The sequence below is a fragment of the Typopeltis vanoorti genome, chromosome 5 (assembly GCF_054136105.1).
Source record: "Typopeltis vanoorti isolate ZY-2024b chromosome 5, IOZ_Tvanoo_1.0, whole genome shotgun sequence".
NCBI lineage: Eukaryota > Metazoa > Arthropoda > Arachnida > Uropygi > Thelyphonidae > Typopeltis > Typopeltis vanoorti.
The window spans coordinates 87,860,315-87,879,185 of NC_143553.1; the positions used below are offsets into that span (position 1 = coordinate 87,860,315).

The 18,871-nt window shown below is 32.8% G+C and overlaps 1 protein-coding gene across 1 annotated transcript in view; it reads left to right on the forward strand.

Moving 5' to 3' along the window:
* Positions 1-18,871, forward strand: part of LOC150106628 (teneurin-m-like) — a 281,208-nt gene that overhangs the window by 170,078 nt on the left and 92,259 nt on the right. The window contains exons 3-7 of the mRNA XM_090392589.1: positions 2,770-3,222; positions 7,790-7,975; positions 10,546-10,666; positions 15,587-16,002; positions 17,533-17,640. Coding sequence (XP_090248715.1) covers positions 2,770-3,222; positions 7,790-7,975; positions 10,546-10,666; positions 15,587-16,002; positions 17,533-17,640 — 1,284 coding nt within the window. The remainder of the gene's footprint in view (positions 1-2,769; positions 3,223-7,789; positions 7,976-10,545; positions 10,667-15,586; positions 16,003-17,532; positions 17,641-18,871) is intronic.

The following is an 18,871-nucleotide window of genomic DNA, read 5'->3' on the forward strand; positions in this document are numbered from 1 at the left end:
CCTTCTATAATACTTGAGTCTACAGTGTGTGTGTGTGTGCGTGCAAGTATTTCTCCTCTTTCATAGCGTATTTCGGAAGCGTCTACAGCGACAGATTAACCGAACTAAGCCATAACGACTCGCCTTGTACGTTATGAGAAAAGTAAGCTGTAAGAATTTATTCGAAATCTTATTTTATTTTCTTGTTTCCGACAGTGAAGGGTTTTTAGTGAGTGTTAAGACTCTTCAGAATTTATTTTTATTCTGTATTTTCAGAAGAAAATAAAAAAAGATGGCGGACAGTTCAGGTTAATGTTTTAAAGGTTTTATTTAAGATTCATATTTAAAAATAACGAATAGTGTGAATGTTCAATATTAACTGGATTAGTGTTAAGAAATATACAATGGTAAAAGCATTTGATCTGATATACGAAATGTCATTGAAAGTGGCTCAAAAATATGTATTAATAATTTATTTTTGTTATCCTTTAACCAAACATTTCTAGGGACTGGAAATGTTTGGTTAAATTCGACTACAAATTCTCAACTTTTTCTTAAATATTATGTACTACATACAAAACCTCAAAAATAAAACTATTTTGATTATTTATAAATGTAAATAAATTATATTACACTTAATTAACTAAAAACACCAAAATATTTAATATATATTTTAAATATGGATTGCCTTGAAATAAATACCAAAATTTTCAATCGTGAATGAATAATTCTTATTACCTTTGGAGGGTAATGGATGGCAATGCTGTAGCCAATGAGTAGCCCTCCTGCCATGATCAGAGCTTTAATAGCTCAATAACACCTTATCCCTACACTGTCCTCAGATAACGGGGAAGATGAAAAGCATTCTTGCTTCGCCCCTTTAAGCCAGTCCTTATAAGGATAAGGAATTTTCAATCGTAAAAAAAAGTCCTTTTTAGGACTTCCAGGGTAACAAATGGCAATGCTGTAGCCAAGGAAGTTTTAACTGAGACTCGGCTATTGCCGTTACCGAGCCATGACTAGCGCTTGTAGCTCAATATGGCAATGCTGTAGCCAATGAATTTTTAACTGAGACTCGGTTATTGCCGTTACCCAGCCGTGACTATAGCTTGTAGCTCAATAACACTCCATCCACACAGATTTTCTTCATTCAGATGACGGGATAAAGAGTCAAGGACTCATCCATCTCCCAGTTCTTTTAAGAACTTAATTTTCAATCGTATTCTTTTCTTTCATTTGTTCGTTTAGTATATTCGTATTCGTAAATTGATCACAGGATTGCTGAAAGCTTCCCAAATCATTTCAAAATATAATATTCTTCTTTTTCCAGTTTTGTAGACAAAAGCAGTGCACGTATTTTCTTTGTGCCCGTGTTTATGATACGAAAATCTACAACACGATAATTTCAAGGCACAAGTATTGAATCAACCATTTACTTTCTAGTACGAGACTAGTATTCAAAGCAAGCGATTTATTTTAATTTTGAAAGATTTATCTCTTTTTTTTTTAGCGTTTTTATTGCAAAAATAATTATGTTGGAATTTAAGCCTTAAAAAAGAGAGAGAGGGAGGAAGGGGCTGCTTTTTAATCCCCCAGAACAAGTTAAAGGGCCAGAAACCATCTAATTACTTCGCTCTAAGTATGATAATCCCAGTTCTTAACAACACACAAATCATAATAAAAAATAAAATACTTACAAAATTATATATATATACAGGGTGTCCCAAAATTCACGCAAGAAGTAATTTTGATAGAAAACACAGGTTTTTAATTAAAAATTGTAATTTCTTATTGATTCATAAAGTATACAGTATAGGGTTATACATGGAATAGCATATCAGGTAAATGGCCTCCACGGCTTTGCTGGCACATACGCACTCTTTTGTCGAAATTTTTCATGACCGTTTTGCATAAATGTGGCTGAATTTCGTTGATACAGCGCTCAATTTCCTCCTTCAAGGCGTGGGTGATCGTGGGCTTGTTGACATAAACCTTAGACTTCAAAAAACCCCAAAGAAAAAAGTCCAACGGCGTTAAGTCACATGATCTAAGCGGCCAATTCTGATCACCAAAACGGGAAATTACACGACCAGGAAATGACTCATGCAGTAACTGAATTGTTTCTCGGGCTTTATGGCATGTGGCACCGTCTTGTTGAAACCACATGTCGTCCACATCCATATCTTGCGATTAAGGCAAAAAAAACTGGATTATCATGTCGCGATAGCGAGCACCATTAACTGTTATTGCCTTACCAGCCGCATTTTCGAAGAAGAATGGACCGATGATGCCTCCAGCCCAAAATCCGCACCAAACAGTGACACGTTGTGGATGCATTTGTTTCTCAACAATCACTCGTGGATTTTCTGAACCCCAAATGCGACAATTTTGTCGATTAACGAAGCCATCAAGATGAAAATGAGCCTCATCGCTGAAGATGATTTTGTTCGAAAAATAAGCATCCACTTGTTGTTGTTCCATAATCCATTCAACGAACTCTCTTCGCTGTGTGTGGCCATTTTTAATAACCCTGAACTGTCACGCTGTCTTTTTTTTTTTTTTTTCGTTGGCAACACTTTACCGCACAAATGGCGCTAAATTTAAATCTTGCGTGAATTTTGGGACGCCCTGTATATATATATATATAGTAAACATTGAATGTCGCATTTCGTTGGTAGTCTCTAATGATAACTGATATTTTCCTAAAAACATGAATGTTAAAAAAAATACGTAAAATTATATCAAATTGTAAACATTAATTCTGATTATTTATTTATTTATTTATTTTAGCAGAGAGAGGTCGGGGAAGAGGAAACAGTAGCAACAGTAGTGGGAGATCCTACAGTCACAGTAGCATGGAGTTACTTACTGGCCGGAATTATGGAGGCTTCAGCGGTTCTGAAGGAGAAGTCGAAAGCGACGCCCGTTACGGACAAGGCACGGGTCAGCACCGGGAAGCAGCCTTGATTGCGAACAGTGTGAAGAATGGACAGTATCCCAGATATGGGTCGTTGCCACGTCAGGGTCACAATGGGTCTGCTGCCGCTAGTCGAGAACAGATGGCGTCAGCGTCGAGAGAGCCTAGCAGGAATGCTACTCCGGGTAACAATCCTCGAAGTAGACTGTCGTTGTCTCTTCGTAGAGGGCCGTCCTCCTCATCTACCTCGGATAACAATTCGGATGCCACGTACACAGACTCTGAATTTATGGCAAGGAGAAGGGGAGTGCTGGAAAGTCAAAACGGTAGGCGCTGTAAGTTCTTGTAAATTAAGATGCATTTGTGAAGAAATCCGATTTGACTTCCCTTACAATAACAAAAAAAATGTTTTTTTTTTTGTTTGATTAATAGCTCAGTTGTTAGGGCAAAGAATGAAACTAAATGTTAGCAACTGGCTGGTCACTAGAGGGCGTAGCCACAGATCTGTTCACGTGCATTGCACTGCGATCGTCTTTAAGCACAGAACACACCGTGAGTCAGATTTGCCTAAGAATCAGGAAATGGTTACAGGTTACAGGGTCTCTCAGGGGACCCTGTAACCCCTAGAGAGCGCGTCCCCTGGGTGGCGGATAGGGGAGCCCACCATGTGTGTGTGTGTGTACATGCGCGTGCGTGTGTGTGTATATATATATATATATATATATATATATATATATATATATATATATATATATATATATATATATATATATATATATATATATATATATATATGGTGGGGTGGTCCGAATATACTGAATAAGGACTCGTGGACCAACAGGGCCATAAGGGGCAATCATCTTGATTGTAAGGGAAGCGGCACTGCCATGGACCCCTAGCTGGATCTATCCTCTCCTTCTTCTACTTTGAGGAAGACCCACTTACTTTAATCTTTCCTATAAGGCCTTATCAGCCAATTCTTCTTACTTTATGACCCTTGTGCTATTAGAGTACTCGAGGGCCATGGGGTCTTTTCATTTCTGGCCTTACAACTATGTCCTCTCTATAAACCTTACTATATTTCTTCTATAATCTACCCTTTCCCCTTCGATATACCCTATTCCTCCTATGGGTTTAAATTCGGAAGAAGGCGAGTTCAGAAGCCTTAAGGTAGCAGCCCTACCACTTGAACTATTCCATCGTCAGGCTAGTCCCCTGACATGGAGAACATAACCATACTTGTAAGCTGACAGAAAAAGATAATCGGATTGAATCTATGGGAAACGACCCTGGAATGGAAAAAGGAAAACGAAAATGGAAACGACAAAATATAATGCACATAGCAAACTGGAATGTAAGAGGAATAGCATATAAGAAATAGAATTAGACTAGTTATTAAATGAAAGAAATTTTAAAATAGCAGTAATCACTGAAACAAAAAGGAAATTAAAAGGGACTATGAGAACTGAAAATTTTAATGTGATATACAGTGGAGTCGACAGAGACAAAAGAGCACAAGCAGGAGTCAGGATTTGGATTCATAACTCCCTTTCAAAACAGTTAAAACATGATAAATTATGGAATGAAAGAATAATAGAAGCTAGAATAAAAATAGATAGAGGCTATTTAACAATAATTGGTTTACATGCCCCAGAAGAAGGAAGAGAACAGGATAATATTAAATTTTATAATCAGGTACAAAATATATATAAAATAAATAAAAATGATTATGTAATTTTAGCAGGAGACTTAAATGCAAGAATTGGAAAGATGAAAATCAGTAATAATATAGGATATATGGAGAGCATACTCTAAACAGAAATGGTAAAAAATTGATTGACTTTGTAGTTTATAATAACCTAAAAATAATGAATTCCTTCTATAAACATAAAGATATACATAAATATACTTGGGCAGCAAGAGGATGGAAATCAATATTAGATTACTTCATATTAAATGAAAAGACATGAAAATTTTCACTAGATGTTAGAGTTCACAGAGGATATGAAATAAGCAGTGACCACTTCCTTCTTAAAATAAAATTAAGATTACCACCTAAATCGCTACTTATTTTATTTTTTTTATTATATTATTATTTTTAAATAAAATTTACTCAACTGGTATCCCCCCAATAGAATGGAAAAAAGCAATTGTGATTCCTATCTTTAAGAAAGGTAATAGAAATGACCCTAAAAACTATAGAGGTATCAATATACTAAATTAATGTTACAAAATATACAGCAGAATCTTAAATAACAAACTAATGAAATATTCCGAAAACTTTATTCTAGAGGTACAAAATGGATTTAGAAAAGGACGATCATGTATAGACTCAGCCTTCTGCCTAAAATTAATAATAGAGAAAAGAAGAGAATATAATTTAGAAACACATATTGCATTTATTGACTTTGAAAAAGCATTTGACAAAGTTAAAAGAAACATATTATTTAACATATTAAAAGAAAGACAAATATCAAATAATATCCTAAAAGCTGTCACAAGTATATATGAAAATAATCAAATACAAATAAGATTAAATCATGAGCGATCATGTACAAGAGAGATAAACCATGGGGTACGACAGGGTTGTCCCCTCTCAGCAACTCTTTTTAATATCTACTTAAATGAATTAATAATAAAATGGAGTAAAAATTTACATCAAGGAATTAAACTTTTACCTACAGTTAACTTAAACACTCTCCTATTTGCAGACGGCCAAATAATAATTACAAATTCTGAAGATAACTTACAGAAAGCTATTTTAAATCTAAATGAGATATCCAAAGATTATGGTATGATAATATCAACGGAAAAATCAAAAACTATGGCCTTTAAAGGACAAGATCCAGCAAGAACTAAAATAGTATTAGATAACAAGATCTTAGAACAGGTGAATTCATTTAACTACCTAGGATGTATGATCACTTATGAAAATGAAAAAGATATAAACATAAAAATTGCAAAATATTTAAAAATAATAGGAGTAATTAACTCTATATTTAAACCAAACCTAGTTCAAAACAAACCAGGCTAAGTATACAACACATTAGCCCTACCGGTCTTAATGTATGGAAGCGAAATCTGGACAATAAAACAAAAAGACAAACAAAGATTAACAACAGCAGAAATGAAGTTTATGAGAAAAACTGCAAAGTATACCCTATTTGATCACAAAAGAAACTGAGATATTATGAAAGAATTAAACCAAGAACCAGTAATTGAAAAAATTAAAAAATATAAACATTAATGGATGGAACACGTTCAAAGAATGAAAACAGAAAGATTACCAAAACAAGCCTTAAAGTACAAGCCATTAGGAAAAAGAAAACCAGGACGTCCTCTTAAACGATTCAACGATGACTTCTACTGCCGGGACAGGCCATGCTAGGCCTAAATCCTTGATACGCGTGATGATGATGATGATGACCAATTCGGTTACACACTGATACTTCATCTATGATGTGTAAATTAATTTTAAAATAATATGATGTAAATGATTATTGACAAAATAAAATAAAATAAATATGTACGTGTACTATGAATGTAGTAGTATGTATGAAGGTAGCAGAAAGAACATGTACTAGGATATAGACTCCTTTATGCAATACATAAAAATCATTTTGAAGATCATTGTTGATCTACTTCAACAATGCCTTTTCATATTCATTCATATACCAATAACAGTTCGTTCTGAAACAATGAAAGATTAATTGTTTAAACTGTGATTAAAATGTAGGTATACATTTTAACTATGATATACAGTTTCGAAATGTAAATTAGCAACATCTACATTCTAATACAGAGTAAATTTATTAATTATCCACTGAGGAGTTCCAAAAATATTTGTTGCCTTAGCCAAGTGTTTCTTTGGTTGCTGATTGAATGAATCTTGTTTACCAATAGTTTCTCGGTTTCATATGCACAATACTTGGTGGTTTCACTACACAGTGCGTGTTGGCTGTTATATTACCGTAGAATCAATAGTCTCGTGACGACAAACGAAGCCCAACTATCGTTCCCGTTATCTCATAGCTGAACATTCATTTAACTAACTTTCCACCAGAGGAAAAAAAAATTGCTTCCTTTACCAGGCAGGAACGAATACGACAATAAAATATTTATTGTCTAGTCCACCAGTATTTTAGACGCCAGAATTCAAATGGCATATTCTTACTGCGATAGCAAGTTAAGAAAGTGTATTATTAAGGTTGTTAGCTGCGTTCTATAAGTCTATTGAAACATGCAATCATAATCTACGGCCTTCAGGGTGTATAATGGAAGGAACAAGTCACATGGAGAAGCTTATACCTACCTACCATTTAAATATATTCTTATAAAGTCATCTTATTCTCTCTCTCTCTCTCTCTCAATTAATTTCAAATGCATCTAAGATATATTCTTAGCAAAAACCGGAAAACTTGTAACAAACAAAAGTGAACCTTGATATTTCACAAATGGAGACTGCACTTGTTGACTAATTTATTGACGTTTGTGCGCATGATTTTCCTAGAAAAAAAGTAAATAACCTTGAATCAGAATCAAGAGCATATCTTCACAAAGAAACCAAATTGCATGCGTGCGTCAGGATGAATTGAAAGATGTGCCATTGATTTTTTTTAGAGATTTTTTTCTGTGTCCTTTCATTCATTTTAATGTTAGCTACCCTCCGGAGATTTTCTTTGAAAATACATTTTTTTAAAATTCTTATAAAGAATTTTTTTTCCTTAATGATAAGATGTACGTAATTCAAACTTTGAAGGGTTGTATGGCAAGTTTATTTTTTATGCATGCAAACAATTCAAAAACAAATAGCTTTCTTGATGTATTAAATAACGCGTTACATCTTTCAATAATTAATTATTTCCAACATTTTTTTTCCATTTTAAATTACAGTATTCAGAGAAAGTCCTCCGGAGCCAGCGCCTCCAGCTGTTCCTCCTCGAAATATCCCTCCAGTTCATCACATAGAAAGTCTAGGAAGGAGACCTAGGCTAGGATACCTAGAGAGTGAGTGCGAATCGGAACCCCCGTACCTACCAACTATGTTATCTGGTCCACTACATTCGTACAATTCAGAAGGTAAGAAGATATTTCTGCGTTACATTTATCCATACACAATATATATTAATCTAATGAAAGCACACTCTGATCAAAAGTTATGAACTTTGACCTGCATTTTTGAATGTTAAGCAGTGGGAGATGCTAGGTAATATGATCTGTGAAACATTTTCTTATTGAGGAGAATTGCATACATTTTTTAAATTTTATTCGAGTCCTTCTGATCTAATAATTATATGTTCTGTATAAGAAAAGTTATTCGTATTTTATCGTAATGTAAGTTACTATAATTTGACAATGTATGAAACGTTTTAAAAATAATAAGGAATGTTAACATGTCATGGTTATTCTCACATCAGGAAATAGGAGGGGGGGTTAAGAGTTTAAATACGTGACGACCTGTTTCTTTATATGATCATAAGATGGCATTATATACGGAGAGGTAGGATTGCACCATTCACGTCAAGATAGTTGAAAGTCTGGAAACATGGTCATACGTGGAGATGTGTGGCGTGGTCTAATGTCTGTATGTTAAGGAACCGCACGTTGAGAAATTTATCGCCAAGTGATCTGTAGAGCTAACATCAAATAATGGAAATCAGTTTGGATTTGATTGAATGCTTGTCTTAATGGTGAAAAAAAAGTTGTTTACGATGAGCAATGAATGGTTTCAATGCTTCAAGTGGAAGCCTGATTTTTCACTCATTGATTTACATCGTGAACTCACTGAATAATTCACTTTTTTTTTCAAGGCAACACCTGGCTGTTAAGTGATTTCCATCTAATGAAAATATGAAAAAAGGTATTTTCTAGTTAAAGGCAGGAAATCTTGGACTACTTCGCCGATTTCTTTCCTTCATGACAGATGTCTTTTGGTTTGTCACTGTGGGACAAATACAAAAACATGTTTGGTGACGCTTTCGGATGATGTAGAACTAATTTTTGTGTCATGAATGCATCTATGTTAACAAATTCCTTCATTCTAGTGCTTGTTACCTGCGTAACAGAAACATCCCTTGCTATACTCATACATATGACTTGCTTTCTGTTATAAAAACACAGCGTAACGAGAAATATTTCCTAAAGGGAAACTATCATTTGTTGCATCTGTAATATGTTTTCTCTCATATTTTTTCAATACTCACTCACCGGTTAAGTTAAATGAGGTATCCTTCCGTAATCTGCCGATGTTCTAAGCCGAGTGAATAGCAACTAATCTGTTGTGGATCTCGCTATTTGCGAACGTCTTAATTAGATGATTTTAATCATCCGATGGGACACTGGAAATCTAAAGTTTCTTGAAATCATTCCATGCTTGGTTTGTTAAGCAGAGTTTCTTTCCAGATTATCTAATCCGCAATGAACGCACAAAACTAAAATTCATTATAAGGTTCCAGATTTTCTTCGGTGTGTGTGTGTGTGTGTGTGTGTGTGACATTTGTAAAATAATATAAATGGGAAAATATTTTTATACTAATAAGCTATATTTAATTTTAATATTAGCTCAGAGGACCATATTCACTGCTCTCCTGCTTTGGACTTAAGATAGGTCTAGTTATTACTTTAATTTATCGACAGAAACTTGGCATCTCAACTGAGAATATTGAGTTATCAACTCACGTATTCTGTGTTTTGTTGTGCAAAACAGATTGTGGTTCTGATTAGCCTACAATTAATTAAAAAAAAAACTAAATGGGGTATACATGCTAATTTATATTTTAAATGGATCACCCTTTAAATGATGATGTATTATCTGCTTAAATTCAATGTAAACAGAAGGTAAATGAGCTCCACCCCCTCATAGTTTACGATTTCAATCCTAGCATACTAAAATAGTGTGTGATTTTGAATACAAAATGAACCTGCGCCAATTAAAACCTTTAAAATGCTCACACAACAACTCTCTTCCATACAAAAGTTGGGTGTATTTTTCTCTTACTCTTCGATTCGACTATCCTTGAAAAGCACCCGGAATAACAATTATACAAAGCCTTTTACACTTATACAAAGAAGCATTAATAAAATGAATTAAAACATCGCAATTTTAACAACTACAAAAGTCTCACTTCTCTACGTGGTTAACCTCTGGAGAATATTTCTCCAGTTAACCTCCGGGGGGAGGGGGATAGCTAACCTCTGAAGGCACTTTAGAATAAGTTTCCTACTGGAACTCGCACTAAAGGTAAATTGTATTTTAACCACCAATCCAATCATCGTAAAAGGGGGGAACCGGTCATTGTTACAAATGTATTTTTTTCATTCGTTTTATTTTCAGATCATACTGGAGAATGTTGGATCTACTCAATATTATTATACAGAGAAATAAAAATAAGTAAAGCAATGACATTGACAAAAAAAAGGAGCAGAGAGAGAGAGAGAGATAGCCAATGTAATCGAAACACAAACTCGCTTCAAGGGGGGAGGAGACATACACTCTCTCTCTCTCTCTCTCTCATTTCCGACCTTAAACGTTATCAGTAAGTAATTATTTATATTGCACCGTAACGCCGTAGATGGCAGATGTGGCCCCGTAACTATAAATGTGTCTTTCCAACGATTAGTGACATTTTATCACCCTTCATAATTTTCAGACATGACTTCTGCCAGCCATCCGAAGCAGATAGTGGAATCGACGGTACCGGCTGCCGAACAGACGGTGGACGACGGTGCTAGAGAGAGCGTTAACAGAATTAACAAGAATGAAAACGAAAGGTACGTGCCTCAATCTACCTTAATAGCAATAACGTAGCGAGCAAAATCTGACATTGTTTTCTCATCATCTTTATTACCGCAGGTTCCATAAACGGGAGATGTGCATCAATAATAAAACTGGAATGTGTTGTCGTTTTTTTTTATTTCTTTTCTTTTATCTTTTGCTGTAAAATTTTACTTTCTTCCTATTGTTATTATTTTCTCTTTACTGTTATCAAAACGTCCGCTAGATGGCACTTTTTTTGAATATGTTACATCGTAATGTTAGGTTGTGTTATAGAAGATTTGCCAAACTTTTCAACTCTTAATATCTGTGATTTAATAGCACCCATTACGCTAATAGAATATTTAATCTCTTGTGTTTAAATGAAAGTGTTCCCTAGTGGCAAAAATCAAAGATCTCATATTGTACATGTAGTAGATCGTCGTAGTGCCTAACATATGTGTTAATACCCAGGAAATTTTAACAAACTTAAACCTTAGGTGAAGTTAGTGCTTATAATTTGCAATCGAGATATAGATAAAAAATAATTTGACTTTTAACAGTGAGTTTTATGATTAGCAATAAATGGTGCAAAATAGTTTTTTACATTTATTTTGATTTTTATGTTTCTTTTTATTTATTATTCATTATTGGTATATTTTTATAGAAGAAATAGATAATTCTATTATAGATCGTTTTTTTTTTTTTTTTTGAAACTTACTTTTTTAAGGATGATATGGGGAACCTATATTTGTAAGGTTACAAAAATTAGAAAATAGAAAATAATAAAAATTATGCTTTCATAAACTAACAAACAATAAATATTAATTTTTAAATAAAAATTAAAACAATTAACACACTAAATAAAACTACTAAACAATAACAATAATTAAAACAATAACAAGTGACTAAAATCAAAATAGTAATTAAAAAGGAAATTACAACAGTAATTAAAATTAAAACAATAATTAAACAATAAACACAACAATTAAAAAATTAAACGATAAAATGAAAACAAAAATTAAAACAATGAAAACATAATTTAACAATGAAAATCATAATTCAAACAATAAATAAAACAATAAGCACAACAATTAAAAAATTAAACGATAAAGACAACAATGAAAACAAAAAATAAACAATAAAAAATTAACAATGAAAATCATAATTAAACAATTCAAACAATAAACAAAACAATAATGAAACAATAAACACAATTAAAAAATTAAACGATAAAAACAACAATAAAAACAAAAAGAATAAAAAATTAAAACAATGAAAACATAATTAAACTATGAAAATCATAATTAAACAATAAAACAATAATTCTAACAATAAATAAACAATAATGAAACAAACACAACAATTAAAAAATTAAACGATAAAAACAACAATGAAAACATAAATTAAACAATAAAAAGCAATAATTAAGAATGAAACAATAGAATAATCAATAATTAATAACGACATTACAACAGTTATTGAAAAATAAAAGAATACAGATTAATGAAAACAATAATTAAAACAAAAAACATAGTAATTAAAATAGTAATTAAAACCGAGTTTATACAACATTAATTAAAAATTAAAACAATTAATTAAGAATAATTAAAATAAACAATAATTAAAATGAATTTACAACATTGTTAATTAAAATATTGTTTTTTTAAACAACATTTAAAATTAAACTAGTATTTAAAACTTAAAGTAATTAAAAATTCAAATACTAAAACAATATTTAAAACTATACAATGCTTAAAATTAAACAATTTAAATTTAAAAATATTATATATTTTAAAAATAAAACGACAATTAAATATTAAAAGAATAAATAAATCAACTTAAAATAACGAATTAAACAACACTTAAAAATTAAAACAAATATTTAAAAACAATAAAAATTAGGTTGTACTAATTTTTCAATAATTTAAAAAATACATGAAAATTATTCAATCAATAGAAAATATGATAACATCGCAAAAAATTAGGAAATAAAAATAAATATAAATAATAAAATTGGGATGCCTAAAGTTCAAAGAAAAAAAAAGTAAAAGTATGAGCACAAAAATCTTGCAATTAAAATGAAAATAAATGCATGTCATGCATTTTTGTCTGCAAAGATAAATTTCATCTTTGGAAAGTTTTAGGTGCTATTCCGGGGTGCGAGCATCGGTTTGCGTGCTTTCGGTATCGTCATGCCTCACTCGCTCACTATGAAAACGTTCAACTATCCTTTCTCTTTTCATTTCGATTTTTAACTGTTTCATTTCGGTGTGTGGTTGCTTGATAAATGTGCGGTTGCCACGGAATCCATGGTCACTGCTTTGCGGACTATAGAACGCAAAGTTTCCGCTGCGCAAGAACTAAGTGATTGGATGTGGACAGAGGAATCGTGAATCCAATTAAATGGTGATTTAGTTACTACGATTACCAAATATTATCAATATAAAATCCTCACAAGTTACATAAAATCTTCGAAACACTGCGAAAGAATCTGCTGTACAATATCGCGAAGGAGAGTTCATTGCATTCCTTAGTGAGATGGTCAGTAGCAATTGTTATGCGATGATCATACAACGGCTCGTGGAAATTGAATGAATCAACAGATTCCATAGTTTACACCTCAAGGCGCTTTGTTGTCATACTTGGAATTGCAATTAACAAGCGGTTCACCTTAGGCGAAGAGGTTTCTTTTCGTGGTTAAGATGCCATCATTTCGTGGATAGAATTTCCACGAAAATAAATAAATAAATAAAGTTTCATTTGAACAACTGTATATCAAAATGAAGATATATGACAGATAGCGTTGCTCTTAATCCTAGATTATACATAGGATTACTTATTAATTCATTTTATGTCGAAAAAAAAATAACACACCCAATTCCCTGAGGACTGATTCTTTGAGTTCTTTTAAGAGAAACAAAAATATATCACCAAAGATCAGATTCCATATTGGTGGGTAGTCATTTTACTATTTCTACGCCAGTAATTGTAGGACTGCTTGACTGTACAAGTGTCGTGGTTACACAGTCTAGTTCTCCCTATCATTCTCGGAGTTTTCAAATAGTGTTCCGTTATTATATTTGTTTTGTATTCTCTTATTATTATTATTCCAGAAAGGTATGATGGTAGGCCAGTGTATATTGCAAGCTCCATCTTTGGATTCTGTTAGTCGCTTTTAATGCAGTTGAGTGTTAACTCGAAGCATGTTGTCTGATACGATTCGTTAAGCCAATCAATTAGTCGGTTCTCATAAAATAATTGGGTAGTGTATGTAGATAGAATAAAAGGAAATTGAGGAATTCAAATAGATTATTTACATTCTAATTATTTGCAATGTTACATGTAAACAATAAGCCGAAATTTGTCTATACCAAGACATAAAATGAATGTTTTATTACAAATATGCAGCCATATACATTCATTAGATTTTGCAGTCAAATATTATTGAATTAATGTTCGACTCTTTTAAAAGGAATGACGAAATGCAACTAGGATTTTGGGAATGATAAATCCATTTGCTAAAATATGCCTACTTTGCAATTATTCCAACATGATTTATTGATATTCTCCATGACTTCGTATGCATGTATATTTCTTATTTATGCATTCACCGCAATGAAAATTATACAGTAAGTGCATCATTTTACCAGTCTTCAAGAAACTTTTCCTATACGAAGGAGATGACTATTGAAGGTATGTTAAGTGTTACTTAATGAGATATGTAAAATAGCTCCTTCACCTCTCTATTGCCTTATTTCTACATAAATCTCCCATTTCGGTAAAGGAAGGTTTAATACGCTGCTGGGAGCATTTGACAAATTATTCCTTGTACGGTGAAAACACGCTAAGTTCTCTCTTCGTTATCACCGCATGTAGGTTTCCTCGAAGCAAATTTATTCTTGTGAGGAATCCTATAAAAGTTTCATTACACGTATTTAAATATTCGACTACATTATGATGCAAATGGAGATTACAATTCTAATGACATCTTGCGAGGTAATTACTGAAAAGAGACAATCGCATCAGAATTTCTGGCCAGATAAAAATGGTACTACAGAATACACTTATCACAGCATCTGGATCTGAGTAATATTTTATAAGTAAGGCAAAGTGGTATTCTACAAGCGAATGACATTGCACAAAGCCGAAATTAAAACGGAAGCCCACATGCAAACAGATTAGTAATTCATTGACTTGTGTGTGTATTTCCTTAGTGTTACTCGCAAGCTAAAATACGTTAGAAGTGCATTTATATTACATTTTCAAGTAAGTGTTTCAATATATATGCAATTATGAATTTGAATTATAATTCAGAATTGTAATTAACTCGACACTTTTGAAGTAATAAGTTATTAAGATTTTTAAGATGCTTTTGATCTCAAGTGAGATTCAGTTCCCCTTCCATTTGTTAATGTATAATTCTGACAACACATTAATATCAGAAGCTGCTTAATGATTGAACATAAAACATACTTTTCATATAAATAAATCAGAATATTTAAAAATAAATTCTTCAGTTTCTCGTTGTATGTTTGCGTAATATACTGGAAATTTGGGATGATGCCAAAACCCTATAAACTTGATCGTAGAAAACAAATACATACACATGAAAAACGTATATCCAAATAAATACTAATTAGAATTAGAAACATTGACATTCATCTAGAATTTTAATTTAGAGTATTAAAATTTATTTAGTTTCAAGTATTTAAAATATTTAAAAATTTTTGAAGTTCCAGAATATTTAAAATATACTAATTAGAATTCAGAATCATAATTAAATTATACTAATTTAATAAATTTATACTGAAAATAAGTTCATGAAAAATTTTAACTTCCTTTTTAAATTAATTTAAAATCATTAGTTGAAACTGCACTCTTTTGAAACTATCATAATGTCACAAGACTGATTACCGATTTTTTTCGAACCTCAGGGTTTACAGCCAGCCTCTTCAAGTTCAGATGTGTCGGAAGGATAGTGACTCAACTTCTCCTAAACCACCTATTAATTCTCCGCCATCTGCTCCTGTTGCTAACAATCCTTCTTCTAATACCGTAGGTCCAACATACTGCAATCCACTTCCTGTTTTCTGCAGCACTCCTAGCTCGACAACAGGCCCTATGGTGCCTATGACTAACTGTGTCAATCCCCAATTTATTCAGCCTCCTACAGCACCGGGCACCGTCAGACATCCTTTTTCCTCCACTTCGGCCTTCTCGTCTGCTGCCATAGCATCCTCCAGGTTTCATTTTCGAAAATCTTGTACACACCGTTGTTCCTGGAAAATGGCCACAATCGTCTTAATAGTAATTGGAGTCGTGCTGACGGCAGTCATGGCATATTTCGCAGGTAAGTTAGAAAAGAAATAAAAATTGCCTACATTGAATAAAATCAGAAAATCTTTTGGATAAGAGTTGCGGTTTTTCTCGTAGTTCAAATCTTGCAATGTTTATTGTTTTACCCGGGATTCTTGTTGCTTTGAAATTACTTGAGTTTGTTTGTAAAAATGGGAATACTTTATCACAATAACTGCCTCCTTTCACAGGAGATATTTATTGTGGTAACTGCCTCTTTAGGAGCCTCCGGAGCTCAGCCGGTATAGACGAAGCTTTTGGTCGGAAAGACCTGTGTTCGATTCCCGTAAGTCACGTGAAGAACCTTTATCTGGTCGCTTTCGACTAAAGGTGAGTTGGTCGGTCCCATACGGAGGTAGGTTTTTTTTTTTATCCCGGTAACTCGGGTTTTCCATTCCTCAAAACAAGAAAACCGCTCCCGTGAACACACACACGACTGCGGTCATAAATATACTTACGACAGGTCCCCTTGCTCATAATCATCTCCCTGGTTTGTAGCGTATGCTGCCCCACCAGCCACAAGGCTGAAGGGAAATACATGCATGCATACTTAGCTAAAAGAGTTTTATAAGTGCTTATATTAAATAACGTTAATAAATAATTCTAGCTATCTTTAAGATCACAGGATAGACTGCTAAATTTATTTGTGTAATAATACTAGTATTCTTCTCTCTAACTCTTTGTCTCTCTCACATACAGGAGTTCTATCCAAAGAATTTCTATTTCAATTAATTATGTTCTGAACTTCGCACTAACTCTATTCTTTTTATTATTTATTTTTTTCTTTAAATCTCTAATTTAATTTTGTTTTGCAAAAATCTAAAATTTCTGCGCGACCGAAAGAATCACAGTTTGAGGAGGATGTGGATTTAAATCTACTCAAGGATGCAGGAAACTGTTTTGAACTAAAAATGAGTTTTACGTAGTCTTAGATAGAGGTGGAGCGATGCACTTCTCTACAAAAACGTATGCACTTAGTAGATTAGCACAATGCCTCATAGTCTTAGCTGCTCTCTCTCTCTCTCTCTCTCTCTCTCTGTATCTGTCTATCTCCCCCACAATATCGCACTATCACTTATTATCTCATAGTTACGTGACTTTATCCTCTGCAAGTCGTCTTTCATAGTAACTTATACCGGTGTTCATTTTTTCATCCTTCATTCACATTAAACAAGAAAAACATCCCAATTCACATGAGAATCTGATTTATTATCAACTTTGTGATTATTCTGTTCCTTGAATCCGATCTGTCAGTAACTTAATAAAGAAGTTACGGAAGAAAAACTGTATATTTTTGTGTCTCGGAATGTTCTATAAATGAAAGATTGCCAGGAGTTTAGTGTTTCCCTATAGAAAGAGCGGAGCAATTTCGTTTTTGTAAAATATGGACTGCAATCTCACTCGGCTCCACCAAGACTGTCCTCGCCTTCCACTAATCCCATATATTTCTACAAGTGCAATTTTCCAAACTTACAGATAAACTATATTGATCGTCTGAGAACAATAAATTTCTTTTCTGTTTCAGCAATGAGTTCCTTGGGGGTGAGTCCGGAAACAAATAAGCCATGCATAGTGGTGGAAGATAGAAATCCTGACAGCTCGACAGGAATGCCAGCATCACTATTAGCGAAGGGTAAGTTTGCAGTATTCTCACGTCTCTCTATAACTGGCAGATGGATTCTGAGCCATAGGATACTTTATTCACATCTGATTTCGCTAGCACATCTCATTACCTTTCGGAACTCGAGATAGTTTACAGGCATTCTTAACTAAAATGAGCTCGCTAATTTATCGCCAATTGTAGTTTGTAGCACCCTTCCAATAAGTCCAGAAAATAAAGCTTTCATTTTCACTACAGTCGAATAAATTTACGTAGAAACAAAAGTAGTAAATAAAATAAAATAAACGATAAATAATAAGCAGAAAAATAAGAAATAGACTGTAAACAAAACAAATTAAATAAATAATAGATAGTAAATACAAGACAGTAAATAAAATAATACATAATTAATAAATAAATAATTGAATCGAGCACTGATTGAAATTAAATAAAGCAATTAATTGTGCGATTTTTTTTTGTGAATGTGTGTAACGAAACGAAGAAAGAAATTTGTATTTCACATTTTTAACTTTAATTTGAATTGGTCTTCATGTTCCTAGGTGAAAGCTTAAGTAGTTGCGGAAAGTTAAATTTACAACAGTTCAGTTAACTTGGCTAACTAACCACGAATAGCGGTTCTTAATACGAGTTTTCTTTGGTAATTATTTTGCTTATTTTCGTTAGTCACCAGCAATGTTGATACAAAAATATTTTATGCAGACAATGAGAAATTGTACACGTATGTATATACAGTATATAGTCTTATTATATGAAGTATCTCGCGAATTTCACCGAGGTGCTCTAATATACTCTTCCTTTTAAAGAATGATATTCAGAGAAATTTTGTTCTTTATTTTACATATACAATTGTGTTTAAGTATATCGATGGGAAACGGCGAACAAATTTACCCGTCTAGTTGGATGGATGATTAGCATATCTGCTTCCCAACCAATTGACTGAAGATTCAAATCCCGTGTGGCTAAGACTATTTTTGAATGTCATTAAGTCACTTTTTGACACCTAAAGTGACTTAAAAACGTTCAATGTTTGGTCTCTGAGCAGAGTTGGCGAATTATATAGAAAATAAAAGTGCATAATATGCAGATATATTTACAATTAATAAAACGGGGGGGGAGAATCCTGAGTTATTCCGAGGTACTTATGTACTGTAGGTGTACATCCTTTGTGGTTGATAATCAGATAAAAAATAACAAATTTTGATAATAATAATGTTCAAAAACATTACAGGATATTTTAAAGAGG